Source organism: Symphodus melops (assembly GCF_947650265.1).
Source record: "Symphodus melops genome assembly, chromosome: 13".
Taxonomy (NCBI): Eukaryota; Metazoa; Chordata; class Actinopteri; order Labriformes; family Labridae; genus Symphodus; species Symphodus melops.
Window position 1 is genome coordinate 21,853,176 of NC_136703.1, and position 18,321 is coordinate 21,871,496.

Below are 18,321 nucleotides of genomic sequence, written 5' to 3' on the forward strand. Positions count from 1 at the left end.
CAGCTCTAAACTACCGTATGTGAACTCAAGGTCCTTGCTGCATACATACCCTCTGGTTCTTTGTGGTAATTTTGTAAAATAAGAAAATGTTAAGATTATTATCTGTTTAATAATTTAGCTCAGTGCAATCATAACGGTCTACTCTGATTACTACAGGATGGTGTCGGCCTGATGTCAAGGTGAACCCGTCAGAAGACTTGAAGACATGCCGGCAGAGAAGTAAGACAAACCCAACAAAATAAATTGAAGCAGAGACATCATCTCTCTGTAACACACAAGAGGGCAAAGATTACACATGCCAAAGTAGGTTTGTGTTTGCATTAACTCCGGGCCTTTGGTCACATGGCTGAATAATAAACAGCTGGTATTGCAATGCACGGCCTGGATTTCAAGAGAGAGACTAAATATATACATAGTTTCATGCAAAATTACAGAACAAAACAATGGTGAGTGAGTGATGAGGGAAATCGTAGAAGGATGATAATGTAATGTAAAACGTTTTGGATCTTTAAATGCATTGATTCACAGTCATTGCCTTTTTGCATTCAGTCCTTGTTGAATCAGTTGTATATTTGAATTCTGTGCTGGGTAAACTTTCACTCCATTTGTTATAGAGAGACAGTGAATTGGGCAATAGGGTTTTAATCGTGTAAACCTTTCATTTCAGTTTGCCTTTTGAAAAGAAGCTAACACAGTCCAACATGAAGAATTTAACACAGAATTGACAAGAATAAAAAAACAAACAAATTGGCAGGGGTAAATAATTGTGTAATGGGTTTTCAAAGATACTCAACTACTGAATGGATGCCACTGTACCGTTAATCTGTCAGATTCTCTAAATGTAGTGTGCCATATAAGTAACTCTTCCTTTACTTCCTCCTCTGGCTGCTGTATGTTGTTTTTCCATCCTCTTTAGCTCTCTTAAGACCTTTTTTTGCACTCGAAAGAAAACACAAATGACAGTGCATCTATAGCAGAGCTGAATATGCATCTTTTCTCAGGCTCCCTGCTGTTGTTTTTTTTTTTTTGTTATGGTTTTTATTTTCAGTTTATTCCAGTTCAGTTAAATTAAAGTTAAAACTGACTCTGCTTTCTTATTTGAGCTTTGGATGCACATGTATTGTGTTCAAAGGGTTGTGAACCCCCCAGCTGTGGCTTTGCTGTCATCATGATTTTGGTCAGTGTGCTCACAAACACCCCTTTTAAAAAAAGCTGCCTCAGTGGGAAAACAAAGATATGATAAGGTGGCACGGAAACTGAAGTGTAGCAGTCCTTTAAATGAGCTGCATTATGACTCCCATAAACATTGCTCTCAGATGAAGGTAGTCAAATCTATTCAAACATCTCATTAACTGTTAAGATCATTTTTGTTTAAGGTAATGAATGTTGTCGTTCTAAAAGAAGTATAATGTGTCTCTTCATGTAGACGAGAAGAAGTACATGATGCATGTTTTTATTTAGTTAATTTTGCAGCTATTTTATGTGATAGCTTTTGTTCCTGGTTTGATTTTTTTAAAAACACTTCCATCTTATACTTTTTTTAAATGTAGCTTTTTTTGTTTATTTTTTAAGGAGAAAGGGGAAGATTGGTCTTGCACAGCTGGAAGTGATGCACACCAATCAAGGAATTTTAAGCAGAGACCACACCAAGGTGCTTCCAATAATTTGAACACCAACCTTTGAAGAAAATAAATTCAGCAGTGAATTTCAACCCAGTGTGCCCAACAGTTAATGATTTATGTCTTCAAAGCAACACTTTATTCCAGATAATTAAACTCAAGTCACATAGACCTTTTTTAAATTATTTTTTGTAGATCATAAAACATGTTGGAAATCTTAAAAGTAAAAAGTTCAATTACTGTAATGTGACATCATTTGCATTCCCAATTTCCCCAATGATTTTTCCACATTAAACATTTTCATCCTGACATGTCTGTAATGCTATGACACGAGACTCGAGCACATCCAGATTATTTCTTTAAACTTAATAAGATTAAATTAACGGATTGTTGAGTCCAAGCTTTTTATCCATCGCTCGAGAAAATCAGGCAACAACATTTCTTCCATGTTTTAATTTCTTTTATTTCATTATTAAATAAGGCTGCACAAGAATAGGTTTCAATAGTCATATCAAACTGTTTTTTTTTAACTATTTGGTATACATGAAGCAACACAGCACAGCACCACATTTAAAAAAGGAAGGAGGCATTCATGATAGCAAAGTGCTGTTGTTTTTTTTGTCTCTTATACGTGTGTAAGTTTCGACATGGTTAATACTAGAAATGACTTAAATCCAAAGAGTCTGTAATTTTGGTCATTGTTTTAACATTAATTGCACATAAATATCATAATACAACAAGGAGTAGAAGACAAACACAAGAACATCTATTATCTTATATGTTTAAAAATAATAGATATGTACCTTTGTTTGGATTTAATACAGTTATGCTCATGAAAAAAACAAATCCAAAACATTTGAAACATCAGTTAGTTAAATCATTATTTATACTTTAAACACTTCCACCGCTTTGGGCTACAGAAATCATGTTTTCTTTAGGTATAAAAAAAAGATACAAAACTGTCTTTTGTTCCTCCTGGTTAGTCAATAGATTGTTTTTCCTAAATTTCCTGTGAAATAGTCCTATATTACAGTTTTCCCTCATCAATTATCTAGTCACTGTGTTCTTGTTACTGAGAGTGGTCAGTGACATTTTTTTTGGTCAGTGTCCAAATGAGCTTCTTTTAAACTTGTTTTTTTTTTTTTGCAGTTTTGTTATGCTTCTTGAGTAGGAAGACGCCAGCAGTGTTGTGAAAGTGTTGTCTATTAATGTAGTGGCCTCTGAACTAAAGTGATACTAGACCAAAATGTGGCTTTAGTATCAAACACTCGGCCCCTGTAGGGAAAAGAGCAGCTGTCTGTTTGATTGAATGTCTCTGTTTGAAATAATAACAGCAGTGAAAAGGACAAAACGTACAGGAAAGCACTGAAGCCTACAGGGGCTGAATACTAAACTATTGTGGTTTGGTACCACTCATATGTCATTTTCACCATCAGCATGTCAGCATACAAACATCAGGTAAACATGTCCAAACAGACCTGGATTTGAATTGGTTACATACAAATCTGTAGGCGTTGCTCTCACACAATCCTGTACAAGTATCCTACAAAGTTCTGTCTTTGAAATATGTTTTGTTTGCACTGGCCAGATGTTCACACGATTTATCCTCAAATTTAAAAAAGGATGTTCCTGCTGTGTGCAGAAGAAGATGAGCAGCTTTGAAATGTCACACATTTGCCTAATGAACCTCAAAGCCAGCAGGGGTTCTCAGATCTCATTTCTGCTCCTTCAGAGTCCATCTTCAGAATAACTGTACATACAAAATGAAACAGAAGTAGATATCAAGACTTTACAAGTATACAATTCTGAGGTAAATCTACTCAGATGTGTCTGTTTTTGAGTCCTTCTATTGGCTTCATGCAGGAAGGACATTGGACCACTAGAGCAAATCTGCCTGCGGTGTGACTGAGAGCCTGTTCAATGTCACCTCTCTGTAGGTGGATCCGGTCAGGATGCACGCAGTCCTTTGGGGTGTGGTCACATGACACATCCCTGCATTCTCAGAGCAGTGCAAACACGCCCCATAGCTCTCCTGCTGTCCATTTGAGAAGCGTGTGGAGATGCTCGTGTCCTTGTTGCGCTGCGATCCAAAGCGTTCTTTAGGATCTGACTGCGGGCTTCCCCTGTAGATCCTCTGTCGCAACATGGTTGTGTCTTTGTAGAGACACTCACGGAAGTTTGGCTTACACAGCAGGTAGACCACAGGGTTGTAGATTGTAGAAGATTTGGCGAACACAGCAGCGAGGGCGAACGCTTCAGGAGGAACAAGTGTGGCATCTCCGAAGGCAGCCCACATGGCCACAGCTGCATATGGGCTCCACGCACCCAGGAAGCCAATACACACTGCTACTGACAGCTATAAAGAAGAAATACACACACACAAGCACACACACAGGCGCAACATACACAAGAGATATTAAGTTTCATATCATTACAGATTTATACGTATCAGTGTTTCTTTTCCAGAAAAAAACAAACAAATTTTGTTTATCGCCCATTAAAAGATTAAGACCCTGTCCCCTCGAATTGACAAGGTTAATTAGTTTCCCTATTGTCTTTTTTTTTTGTTTTGAGAAAGCTAATATCAGAAGTTCTGCTCCTTCTTTATTTTTATAAACTAGTTTGGGATAAATGACAAGCCTGAACTATATTTTCAACAGCTAAAAACGCCAAACTGCGTCGATTTTCATCTAGAAAATGTGCAATGCCACCGCAAAGACAGCATTAATGGACACAGACAGTAAATAATTACATCCCTTCTCATGGCCACCAGCATTACTTATCAGTTAAACTACTTGTTATATTTGTCTTCATTCGGGCTAACAATGCTCCTGATAGGTTTTGTTTAAGCAGCCGTCTGCAACTAGCAAGGGCAGCAGCTCACGTTAAACACTGCTCGAAGGCCAGAGCTGGCCACACATCCATTAATCTGTTAGCTGTCATATATATATATATAGATATATAGATAGATAGATAGATAGATAGATAGATTTATTTTTTCCTTTTACATCTATGTTAATTTAAAAAATGAATGATTGTTGACCCAACTAACTTAAGTTACATTTAGATTCTGTTAATGTCATTTTCAGGACTTGATTTCACTTTCACCAACTCGCTGACCTTATATGCTCCTTACTCTCCAGAGAGACGAGATTACAGACCCTGTTGTTATCCCTTTTTTTAAGCTGACACATCTGAAGCATGTGAAATGTAAGGCCCCTCATGGAGGGGAGAGAGAGAAAGTGCCGTCTCTTTTCGCACTCAGCAGTTCTTTCCATGACAATGATAGTGATAAAAACAGACAGACGGTTTGTGGCTGAGGCGAGGTGATAAATTAAAAAAGTTTGACATGTGTTACACACAATGTTTTTGTTTATTGATACAACCTGCTAACGTTAATGTTACTTTTAATTCTTGTTTTTTTTTTTTTTTTCAGGATGTATTTTGGGGCATTTTCTGCCTTTATTGGAGAGACAGTAGAGGGAGGAGATCAGGGAGGGAGAGTGGGGAGGGACATGCAGGAAGGGAGCTACAGACTGGGGTTGAACCCGGGCCGCCGGTGTTGAGGACTATAGCCTCCATACATGAAGACACGCACACTAACCACTGCGCCATCAGTGCCCCCACTTTTAATTTAAAAAAAAAATATTTACATTGTAAACAGATTATTGGATACATGCACATTTATTTTTTTGCTCATAACTAAAATAGCAGCCATCTGACTATTTTTCCCTGGTTTAAAATCTGTAATAGCTCAGTGTCATATCAGTCATACTCTAGTGCTCTAAACATTTGTTTAACCTTTGAATAATTTACTGACTCATATCCTACTTAAATCTTGTCAACCACAAAACCTACAGTCAGTGATGCTGAAGTGACACACTGAAATCACACTAACCTTGACAATGAGAGTGTGTGCGTTGCTGGTCTTGGTCTGTGGTGACACATGCTGCTGGACAGCCTGACGTGAGCCTCGCACTGTCAGCAGGATGAACGTGTAGGAGACAAAGATGACGGTGCAGGGCAGTACGTAGCAAAAGACGAAAAGGCAGACGATGTAAGACAAAGCTGAAAGCTTGTGGTTGGGAGCATGCCAGTCAATGCAGCAGGCCGTGCCATAGGGTTCAGGACTGTAGTGTCCCCACTGTGCTAGGGGCCCCACAGCGAAAACGGATGCATAAAACCAGACTCCAACAACCAGGAGGCGGGCGTGCGTTGAGGAGAACTTGTTACCTGAGCAGACGGTAGATTAAAAAAAAAGTCTCTGTAGTTACTGTGATCACTTTTTTCCCCTTATGTCATTCAACATCATGCTCCTCAGTTCGGGCCATGGGGTCTTACCATAGTGTGGGAAACAGACTTTAAGGCAGCATACTGAGGAGAGGGCTGTGAGGTTTGTCAGGCTGCTAAGACCAAACAGTACTCCACACATAGCATAGGCCTGACAGGTGAATTCCCCAAACAGCCACCTATGAACACAGAAAAGGTGAAGGAAAAATGTGAGAGTAATGGAGCAACGAAAAAATTGTTTTTAATCAACATGGCTTTAAATAGCAGGTGTGTTGTGTTGTAGAGCCCAGCTAATGTAATCTGATATTAATAGACCAAAATGGGCCGGTCACAGCTTTTTTTTTCTTTTCTGGCAGAACATTACAAAGTTTTGTTTTTGTCCCATGGTGGTTTGGAAACCGTCTTTGCATTTGGTATTTGAACTTGTTGAACAGGCATTTAACTTTCCATTAAGCACATTATCTTATTTTTTTAACAAAGGTCAAAAACAACTCAAGTGAAATGTAATTGAGGATGCGATGAATTTTTGAATCTCGCTAAAATACTGAGCTTGTTTACAATCTAATACAGTCTAGAAGAAAAATTAATCTGATATTTCTCAGTATGGAAGAAACAGAGATATTAAACCAGCGTGGTACCTGTGTGAAAAGGCTGAAGGTATTGCCAGAGGGAATAAAGAGAGTGTCATCCCAAGATCACTGATGGAGAGATTGATGATGAAGAACTCCGCTGGCTTCAAGGTTGACCGCTTATGATAGGCAACAAGTAGCAGAATGCAGTTTCCCATGAGGGACAGTATACCTAGCAAAAAAAGAGAAATTGAGCTGTTTGAGCCTGTGCGTATCTGTAGGAATTTATCTTGATTTCCAACAAGTCAGTGCAGGACCAACACATCAGAGATTCTTTTTCTTTTGTTCGTTGTTTGGACTTACAAAAGATGCTGTACAGTGAACCCATGAAGATGTCGTGCTCCTTGGAGATGTTGGATTCAAATGCAGCAGATGTGTCTGAAGCATTTCCCATCTGAAATAGGAACATTAGCAAACAGCTGAGATTATTCTCTAGAGTGCAGTGATTCACATAGGCTCTCAAAATAGACTTTTCATTGACTGAAAACTAGAGATGCAACAATACAGCCCTCGGTTCGATACCATACCTCTGTGGTTTGGTCACGTTTTTTGGTTAAGTGCTGATGGCTTGGGCCATTGGAGTGGTTGTTTGTTTATTTGTTGTATTTATGTTTTCTATTTTTAAGAGTTTTTGTTAAAGTTGACAGGAACAGCAAGGGGTTAAGGAAACAAGTTTCCATCGGTACACATTCCTGCTGTGTGGTGTAAAGTCTTGGTGAAAAGAAGCAATCGTTTCTGTAGTTATGTGGAAATTAATACATTTTAGTGTTTTAAAATATATTTTTGTATAATTTTTCACTCAGGAATGGATCATAAAGCGTTGATATTTCATCGTGTATGGTTACTTTGTTTCAAATTCTCAGTTCACTCTTACTCTGTCGCGTCATGCAGAGATCAGCCTGCTAACATTTAAGCCAGCTAACTTTTCAGCCTGCTCGAGTTGGTTGTTTTGAACTTTTAGACGACTTCCATTTGAGTAGTTACAGTTGTAAAGTTATTTTTTGCAGACATTCATTTTTTTTTTTTTTTTTTTTTTTTGTTATTTTCAATTTCTTGTCATTATACTCAATTCCAAAACTGACATGTCCCCACACTACTGATTTAGAAGACATCAGTGTTTTCTCATACTGCAGCCTTTCCTCCCTGCTCCCCTTGTGAAAGTAATGTGTCTAACCTGACACCAGTGTTGTTAGCTTTCCTCAACTTTCACGCATAGTGATTGGATATTAACTCACAGGCATACGTTTCTTCTTCCCAGCACGTGGACTCGCAGGGAAACACAAACAGAGCCAACTCAAAGAGAAATAACTCACAGAAGCTTGTTGTGCACAGAACCGTAAAACCGCAATTCACAGGGGCATAGTGAACCGAGCATGCTGTACCTAACGGTTCAATATTGTATTGAGAATTGTTGTATCCCTAATGAAAACCCTCCAAAGGATTCATTTGGATTGTAGAAAGTGTTCAATAACCACAGCAGAAACAATCCCCCCCTACACACACACACACACACATACACACACCTGGGCCAACTTAAACAATTTTTGTTACTAATGCAACTTAAATACCATCTATTGTGTGAACTAAACGCTCCATCTATTTCTGTTGTACAAAACATGCAGCCTGCAGCACCAGATGTAAAAATAGATGAAAAGCTTTTTATTGGGGAATACTTAATCCTGGGCAAAAGATGAATGCAATTCGTATTAAATAGAAATATACAAAGTCGGACTGACAGATGGAAAGAATTAGAAGAACTGTGCCATTCAGGATTTACAACAGTCCAAAGAGATGACAGATTAAGCGAACAAGACAAAATAACTCTGATTAAGGTAACATGGCCAAATTTGCTGGAAAAAAAGATTAGAATTGTAATGCTGGCCCAACCAAGTTTACACATGATGCAATCATGCACACACGCAAATGTAGCACACACACGTGTCCTGAGGGAACAGATGCATATTGAGCAGCTGATAAAAACTTCAGGGAGGTAATAAATTAACCTAATAGATAGTTTGAAGTGTCTAATCAGCATTGGTCAGAGCATGTCAGACGCACTCATGCTCTTTGTTTGGAGACAGACTCATAACCCAAGCAATCAGGGTCTTTCTTCATGCCCCCCCATCTGCAAACAAGACGATGATTGCTATTCAGCACATCACTTTGCTCAGCAGAAGATTGAACAGTGAAATGGAAATCGCCAGAGGAAAGCGCCATGCACACACAAATGTGGAGCAATACTTGGCGTGCTTTCAGAGATGATGTGGAGGCAACATTTCCTCTTAAGGACTGAGGCAATGACACAGAATAAAGACTGAGGCTTCATTACAATGCAAGACAGCACACCAGCCAATGACGAAATGTCCAATCGGTCTGAGTGGAGGAGACTCAGCACAGCAGGTTGATCACTTATCTAGAAAGCTTACTGTCATGTCAGCACAACAAAACCCTTTAATAATAAACATTTATACAAGCAGGGAGATCTGCTGTAAACCCAACAAGTGTTCAAGTTTACATGTCACAAGGTGTGCAAAGATCGGTTCACACTAAGCTCGTATGTTCACACTGTAAAAGTGGATTTTTCATAATATGTCCTAAAATAAGTTCAAAGTAATGCTGTTACATTTGGTAATGATGTGATTTCTACATTAAAGAAAAGGCAGAATCTTAGAAATCCTTCAAGGCTAAAAATATGAACAACATGAAGCAGACTCTTATGATTCAGTCAGAAATCCATCCGTCTTTCAATTTGTATTTGTAAAGCACCTATTCATAGCAGAAGTTATCTAAAGACTCTTTACAAAAAGAGCAAGTCTAGACTGTACCCTTTGTTATATTGTTGTGAGGGGTTCAATCTTTCAGAGGTGAAAGCACTCAGCAACATTTATGTAAGTTATAGTAGCAAGGAAAAACTTCCTTTAACAGGCAGAAGCTTTAAACAGAACCGAGCTGGTTTTGATCAGCCACCTGCTGCAACTGTCAGTGTCAAATGTAAAACTCTGAATCAAACTATTTCAAACATCGTAAAGGAATAGAGAAATGCAGCCCCTCTGTGCTACAAACATATAGATGGATAGATAGATACTTTATTGATCCCGAGGGAAATTCAAGTTTTTTTTTGTGTTTTTTTTAGTCGTACACGCCCAAGAGTAATTTGTCCATAAGCAAAGGCATTGTTCGTTATTCATAAATCAGTTAATGCCATCTTTAATAGTGAGTCAGGTTCAAAAATGCACACACACGCTCACAACACTAAAAACAGTGGCATAAGTTTTCACTTTACTCCGTTCCGCCCGACACTCTAATCCCACAACACAGACACTTTTTTTAACTTCATTCAACTGGCAACACACCACTTCAGCCTCTTCATTTTGCCTCAATTTGGCGTGCAATGTCCCCTCAAAACGCTCGGCAGCAAGCGACCCTCGAGCATGATTACCAAAGTAAGCTTGGCACTCCTTTATGACGGCACCAGCAGTGCACGCACACACACACACACACACACTCTGGATTTACAGTAAGAAGAAATGAGCCACTACATCCTTCTATCAAGATTATATAGGTATATATATATATATACACACACACACACACACACACACACACACACACACACACACAGATTTATTTCATGCACGCTGGTAGACGGTTAATGTCACGCCTCAAGGATTCAAAGCTTGAAATAATCAAAACAACTTTTGTGCAGATCTTAGTGCGACGTTGCTTCTCTCTCTCCAGCGTGCTGCGTTTAAGGTCCAGTAACTCCTCAAGCCTGAGTGAGCAGTCTCTCCCTTGATTTTTCTAATAATCCCCCAAACTGTTTTACTTGCAGAGCAGCCCCGTGTTTAATAAGGACTGAGATGAATCGGGATTGAGTGAATGCTTCGGTTACTTTTTATTATGCCAGGCAATAAAATACTTTTATCAATAAATCTGATTTTCTTTAACCTATTCCGCTGTTCCCCTTGGGTTCACGCAGTTCACATCCTTCCCCCCTTGTTTCTACAGAGTCGCTACCTGGCTCTAGATTTGTGCCGACCAGCTACAATAGCTAAAATTGCGCTGCTTCATCTGTACCTTTGAATATCCTGAAAAACAGAGATGCAGGTTAGTTTATTAGTCCTTGAAGGCAAATGACAAAAAATGGTAATAAAAACATTGTTTTAGTCATTTCTGTATTTTTAGAAGACATTCTTCTTTTTTAATTTTTTTAAATAAAATTGTAAATGAAGTTTGGTGTGAAAAATTCTGAGATTTTATTTTTGGAAATTGCCTTGCCCTACATAATATATTACTTCACTATTAGGCACATCCCCAGAGCTGCACTCATCCTCTGTATCTGCACAAGTTTATGTAATCGGGACACAAAACCAAGACGACCCAGCGGGCCATGTGAGTGTGAAAGTGTGAGGGGGGGGAAGCAGACAGAAAGGGCCAGGAGAGCTTTACCGGCTGAACTGTGCCTTTGGTCCGCTGTGACAGATTGAGTATTTTGAGTCCGGCTGAGCCGTGACTCTACAGTTCTCATGTCTCTGAATAACTCGGCTGAATAACTCTTGTGTTGAGCTGTGATTAATTAGATGCCTTTGAGAAGTAGACGAAGACATCGCCCTCTGGATGATGATACAGGGGAAAAACATTTATCACCAGCTGACCTGGCTAAGCATTTCATTTTTATTTATTTTTCATTTTGGAGGCACATTAGCTCCTCGCTGCCTTCTTCACTGACCCATTCACCCAAGTTTGTTGTCTCACTGAAGCCTTTTTGAATGCGTAATCTACCGAGAGAGAGATTTGTATTCATCTGTCTGACTAAAGTCTGTCAGCATGACGTGTAATAAGTTTGTAAAAATGTTCCCTGCTGCATCCTGCATATCTTCATTTTATTTAGATATCTCTAAAAGTCAATCAGCACCTTTAAGTGTCTGCAGTCAAAGGAGATAAACAGCCATTTAAAGGCTGACAGGCATGTCAGGGGTCTGAAGTGAAGGGGGAGAAGTGACAGTGTCAATGATTGGGAGCCCTTTCAACTGCGACTGAAAAATATAATAATGAATAATGAAAACCAGACCACTTAAGGAATCCTGGTCTGTTCGAAAATAAATATTTGTAACTAATGGAAGCCAATAAATGCATCTGGTTTTCATCATTTTAACCTGCTCATACCTGTCTGTCAGTTTGACACCATCATGTTGATGGAATATTGATGGCAGCGGAGGGGATTTTTTTTATCTGGGCATAATTGTGATGTTGTGATGCACATCCAGCTCTCAGGGTTTTTTCCTCTGACATGATGAATCAGATATTTGTGTGTTTCTGAAATATTGACTGTCACATTGTATCATGAGTGCTCGGCTTGATTGACCTGCCCTGTCCCTGGTGAATTAACAGTGTTTTCATGTTTGCTTTTCAAGTCAGAACTGGTGAACTTATTTTCATTGGTGACCAAGTGGACTTGTTTGTTATTTTATGGGATATCATATTATTGTTTCTAATATCTGTTTTATAAAGGACTTTCAGAAACTTGGGCACATGAATTTTTGAGCATCTGACTTTATTTTTAAGAGTTACATGAAAATAAACTTGAATCTGATGCTGCAGGAAATGTCAGAAAATCTGTCTGGTCTATGGAAACAAAGCAATGTGGTGTAAGTGCCCTTTGCTAGTGTTTTTCTTTACTTACTGCACTGTTGCAACAAGCAGCTTTTTATGGCTAAACCTTTCAATATTTGTCTTTGTAGAGCTTCTCTTGTATCATACTAACAGACGTTTACTCTTCGGCTGCCATTCATGTGCAGTTTATTTTGTGATAAAGGTTGTTGTAGTTGTTGTTTTTTTCAATACTCTGTAAATGTTCGCCTCAGAAATGGCCGAAAAGTTTCTATCACATTTCTCCAATACCCAAAGTGATGTCTTCAGTGTGTTCATGTTTAGTCCAGAAAAATGTCCAAAACAGATCTGACTTTTGACTTCTTAAATAATGAAGACAATCTGAACAGATCCTAAGACAAACAGTATGTCTTATTTTCTTTGAATAGGATAGTTGTGGATTGATTTCTTTTTTAACTAATTAATAACTGAAGCAGCAGTGGACATTTTTTAGAGCATCATTTTCTGTTATCAGCATCTCTTGAATAAATCAGGTTAATTGGCAAGTAGGACCTCCCATAAGCCGAGGGATTTGTTTAGCTTGATATTCTCAGTTTTTAATTTTGAAACCTTCTCTCTGACATCCAGGACACAGAGTGTGCTGTGAGGCTCACCCCTCAGGGCTGTGTGAGACTGACGGCTCACCCTCGCTGTGTTTAACTGCCCCCTCATGTGAGAGTGACTGACAGTGACAAGTGGATACCATCACAGTGGAATCTTTACACCATGTTAAGCAGCATGACAAAGAGTGGCTCGGGGCCACTCTTTCAGACATTACGGGTCACACTGTGACAAAACTTATGTAATGAATGTGGAGAACAGTATGCGTTTATGATGGCCAGCATTGCATCTGAACATGAACCAGCTGTCACCTGATGAATTCACCTGGTGAAGGTTCAGATTTTGGCCACTGAATGTGTATGTATGTAATGTAGGAGGAAGAAGAAGACCTACTTTATTAATCCTTGTCCTGAGGGGACATTCGGTTGTTTACTGTTGTAGAACATGTTACATACACAGGCCAAGAATACACAACACCCGTGCAAACATAATCCTGCAGGCGTGCAATAATGTCAGAGTGAGGGACTGCACATGAAACAGCGCCCAAGCAGTTGGGGTTTTAGTGCCTTGCTCAAGGGCATCTCAGGCGTACTGAAGCAGTGAACTGGCACCTCTCCAGCAGCCAGACCAATTACCATACTAAAGTATTTAAACCGGCAACCCCTCCAGACTAAAGTCCCCATGGCCTGCTGCTCCATCACAATAACATTAACACTGAAACATCATCATAACATCATGATGTTTTACAACGTTATTATGTCATAGTCTTCGTCTTTAAAGTGTTGGCTTGGGCTCCCTTGAAAAAACAGCCTGTGTTGTTGTTTATACAGAGGTTAAAATAAAACATAAAGGAGTGATTGAAAAGATTTGGTTGCAGAGATGGAAGATTCTTATCCAGTGCAGAAGCAGGTTATCATAAAAGAGCTAAAGCATAACAACATTAACGTTTGTCATCTTATCTTTTCACCTTTTTTAAATTACCGACTTGGATACTCAGATATAACTGTAATGTCATCAATTTCGTTCTTTTTTTATCATGCTTATTGCATAAACTTATGCAATGTATGCTCATGCCGTTATTATGATATTTCATTATTATTTTTATTTTTATTATTATTATTATTATTATTATTATTATTATTATTTCATGTGCAAATTTCAAAGCTAGTCAAAATAAATGTTACCAGCCTTTCAAAAACACTCCTCTCTCATCTCTATGCCGATGGGAAGGGCAGCAGCCACAAAGAATTCAAAATAATAAATAAATACAATTCTGCCACCCTAGTAAGTCATCATCACTCAACCACAACTGCATCCCCCTACATGACACAAACAGATTACATAACCACACTCTGATTAAGGTTGGCAAAGCAAACGTTTCTGCTGTCAAAGATGGGTAGAAGTGTTGTCTCAGCTTTTCTTTATTTTGGCTCCTTCAACTCAGTTGAAGGTCACTCACTTTGTTCTATCGTGTTGCATTCAATAGAAAGACATGATTGCAATCCATCATTGTCAAAACCTATTGATTCTCTGTTTGCAGGTTGGTGTGAGAATTGGCCAATGAAAAAAAATCCTCATGCATGTAGCCGGCACACAAATCCAGAGATATAATGTGTGGCAATCACGCTGACACCGAGGGGACAGATCAGCCCGTGCAGAGACATATTTGACATGAACATAATGAAAAACAGTCCTTTCTTGTGAAGTGGGATAATCGGTGACCTCATCTCCAATCCTGCCAGTAATCCATCAAATAGTCACTGATTCCTATTCCTTTATTTCATCAACAGTAAATTCAGGACTTTTTTCTTTTTGTTCATATGTTATTTAAACTTTACCTAAATGAGCCCAGGAAACACCGCTCAAAATGACCTGATGTTAATATTTTTTGTAGATTAATCCACAACAAATCAAATTACACCAAAAAGGGAGTTTACACCAAAAAGGGAGTTTACCCCTGCGCAGAAAATAAGCAGAGAATGAAAAAGATTTCGTAGATGTCATGTCCGACTTCCCAATAGCTAGCAACAATTGGAAACCAAAACAGCAGCATTAGAAGGATAAAAGAAGCGCTACATGATCAGTGATTATGTTTTTCCTTTCTGTCTAATCTCTTTGTTTTGCAGTAGAAATAATAACAATAAAAAAGAATTCCAATGCTTTGCTGCTTACCTTCCAGGGAGGAATGACTTATCCTCAGTTAAACTCATGGAGGCCAGGTGGAGAGCAGGAGGCAGAGGAGAGGAGCGGAGCCTGGCCAGCCACCGACGGGATGACAGAGAGACAGAAAAAAAGGACAGACAGACAGAGAGAGAGGACTCGACCTGCGTTAGGCTCCTACTGAAGAGCCTGGGTTAAGGTATTCTCCTCCTTTTCAACGGCACACAGTTACACACATCTGGCCAGGTGACCGCACAGTGTATGCGCTCATCATGGCTGTGGAGATGCAGCGAGCCAAACTGATGTCGAACGAAAAGCCCAGAGAGATGGCAGGCCAGAATGAGCATGAGAGAGAGGGGGGAGAGAAATAGTGTGTGTGTGAGAGAGAGAGAGAGAGAGAGAGAGAGAGAGGGATCAGCATTATACTTGCTCTGAGTGTCACTGATGACTCAAAACACCTCTCTCCCAACCCTGGTTCCTCTGTCCTAACTCATTACTTTCCTGCCACACTTATCCCCAACACTTGCAATTCTTTCTACTCTAAGGGTTTTTAACCTTCCTCACAGACATGATTCATGAATGAAAATAATGGTGGCAGTTTCTATAAATACTCTTCACAGTTTACTCAAACAAACCACTTCTTATTTCTGAAAAAAAACTCATAAGCAACAGTGCTTGTTCTTCACCTGTGTAAGTACCGAGCGTTGTATCGTGTTCGTACCACAACCTCAATGTGTATGTGTGTGTGTGTGTTTGTGAACGCACTGTGTGTAGACTCAAATCACATGATCTGATATCAGGATGGGAATTGGAGCCTTGAGCAGATAAGAGAAGATTATAAATGTCTGGTGCAATAACATCAAGGTAGATTTTGTTGCTGTTTAAAATATGAACGTTTTTTTTCTCTGAATACAAAATAAAACAATGGTTTGATAGAATATTAACATTACAGATTGTGCTGTGCAAAGGGTGAAACATCTGTTGTAACTAGCCTCAGTGTGATGATGATATTAGACGTTGCGTTCATCACGGTCAGTATAGTTCAGAGTTAGGGAAAGAAGCGTCACTGGCTGGTGGTCAGAGAAAGCCCTTTTTCTTATTAATACTTGTATCAACTGAGGATTGCATCAGTTTCATTAATGATTTCTCTAAGAGATTTGGAAGGTGACTGTGTATAATTTAAGGGTCAAAATCCAATCCGTGAGCCCTTTAACCAAAATAAAGTGTCATCCTCGGTCATACAGTGAATCCAGTCCTGTTAGGGAGCATTTGAACTGCACCTGAAGCGATGTGTCATCCTACTTTATCATGCGCAGCCATGCAGTTTGCTCCAAGCGCTGCTGCTCGGAGCCTGACACTCATGGAAAGCTGCTTAAGGGAGCGCGGGCTCGCTCGCTGAGCTGTGGCAAGGCTGCAGGGCTGTCAGAGAGCGGCAAAGAGCAGCGCTGTCATATTAATACATCTGCACAGGGTCTTGGTCCTTCTCAGGCCGCCTGATCCGACACATTAAACTAAACTTAGTGTCACATTCAGTGGTCCACTGTTATGTAGTTTAAAGTCCCTTCGTGACTCATTGGAGATGACAGCAGGCAGGAAAAGATTTTTAAAATACATTAATGTGTATAATTTCACTGCTACATTCTTGCTAACGCACAACCCTAGTAAGAATTATCCACTCTGAAATTTCTAAATGTCTACTTCATGTATTTCCATAACTTTTTTGAAGATAGTCACAGTTCTCTTTAGGGAACTCCAAAATCGTTTTGTTTAACCCCGATCTGTGCCTGAATCCTGTAAATTGGAACAGCCGGATTGGTTAAAAAGTCTTTGTGTACTTTAGCAGCATTTAAGAGGCATTTGGTAAAGCCCAAACTCTGAAAACAGTCCTAGGCCATTTTTCTTCCTTTATCAAACATGACAGTTGCCAAACCCAGTTCTTCAATCAGAATGACTGAAGGTAAAGAATGACTCAACAATCCAAGGGAGACGTTTCCAGAGTCTGTAGTTTCTAGTATTGGCATGCTTCAGTCCACTCCATCCCAGGGTTTACAATACATTGTGCAAAGTGATCTGAATGTTGGGTAAGACAATCTACTGGATCGATTACAAGCACATTTGCACAAACTTTCCTGATACCTTCACATGACAGTCCAATCAGCTGTACTATTTGAGCAAATGTTTGGACTATGTTTAAATGTGACTTTGGAAAGAGTAGATAGATGCCTAATATTAGCATGTTAGCATGGTAAAGCTGTCTGAAGTTGGCAATGAATTTATGGAAGTTATTCCTGGTGTATAAATTACCCTCAGCAGCTTCACAGTGAGTGAAAAGCTCCTTCAGTTAATTGAATCTGTGCAGCCGTTTCATGGCAGCACAATAGGTCTGTTAATTAGACTGCAACCTCTGCGTGAAGATGTGCTGCAGCAGAGGGCTCTGCATGGCAATCTACTGGATTCATCTTGATTGAATTGCATGCAAATGGCAGCACGCTGCTTTAAAGTAACAACCCCCCCCCCCCCCCCCCCCCGCCCCCCCCCCCCACACACACACACACACACACACACCTCATAGCACACTAGCATACTAGTCTGTGATAAACAAGCAGCAACCTCAGGTGTTGAAAACTTCAAACTCCTACAGTTGTTATTCACAATAATGTGCTGGGCTGACTTAAATGACGGGTGGGCCCCATGTAAAGGTTTTTTGAGATGCTTAAAACCCACCTCAGGTCTACTTAGCCTGTTGCTAGGTTGACATGATGTTAGGGTGTGACAGCATTTCCAGTGTGGGGTCAGCCATTAATAGCCTTCAGTAACAGATGGGTAAAGTCACTCAGACTTCTATTATTATTTACAGTCTTTGGTTTTAAAGAACTACACATATTTTTTAGTATACTTTAACTCTCTCATTGCTGTCGTTGCACAATTTATGGGATAAAGCTGTAAAAACAGTGTTTGGTAAATCACTCACCAGCTACAAACGGCAGATATACACCGCATATGTCTTGCTGGTAAACATAAAGCAACATTTAGTGACTAAAGAACAAATCATTTCTCACAGGGGTTTGTAGAGACTATACAAAAAGAGCTCGGAGACATTTTGGGGAATTTTGCTTTCAACAGTTGGTGGTATGTAAGAAATGACCCTGAACCTGATAAATGCTTTGAAAAAAGGTTCATTCAGATAAACCATAACCCAATTTATTTTAAAAGTGTCTGGAGAGGCAATGAGCAGAGGCCATCCCTCAATCTTCTGAGCAGCTGGATTACAAAGATTTACGCATCACTATTAATCAGATGAGCTGTTGCAATGTGACTAATTAGCGCTGCTGGACTGCGATTTACCAGTGAATAATATGAATGAGAATTTTGAATGATGAGTACATCTGACAGATGAACACATTTTTTTTTCT

At 39.5% G+C, this 18,321-nt stretch overlaps 2 protein-coding genes across 6 annotated transcripts in view; one reads left to right on the top strand and one right to left on the bottom strand.

Moving 5' to 3' along the window:
• Nucleotides 1–18,321, top strand: part of samd10a (sterile alpha motif domain containing 10a) — a 42,418-nt gene that overhangs the window by 1,206 nt on the left and 22,891 nt on the right. For 3 of the 5 annotated variants that reach the window (XM_079360295.1, XM_079360299.1, XM_079360297.1), the window contains exons 2-3: nt 157–219; nt 14,928–15,107. The gene's annotated coding sequence lies outside the window, so the exon portion shown is untranslated. Of the gene's footprint in view, nt 1–156; nt 220–285; nt 304–1,572; nt 1,652–14,927; nt 15,108–18,321 lie in introns of those variants that run through there. The other 2 variants (XM_079360296.1, XM_079360298.1) reach the window with 2 other exon arrangements.
• On the bottom strand, nt 2,711–15,031 carry opn7d (opsin 7, group member d). Its single transcript, XM_079360293.1, has 6 exons — nt 14,921–15,031; nt 6,842–6,932; nt 6,548–6,710; nt 5,961–6,088; nt 5,518–5,852; nt 2,711–3,975 (listed from the first exon to the last, which is right to left on the bottom strand). The coding sequence occupies exons 2-6, from the start codon at nt 6,930–6,932 to the stop codon at nt 3,499–3,501; spliced, it is 1,194 nt and encodes a 397-aa protein (XP_079216419.1). The 5' UTR covers nt 14,921–15,031; the 3' UTR covers nt 2,711–3,498.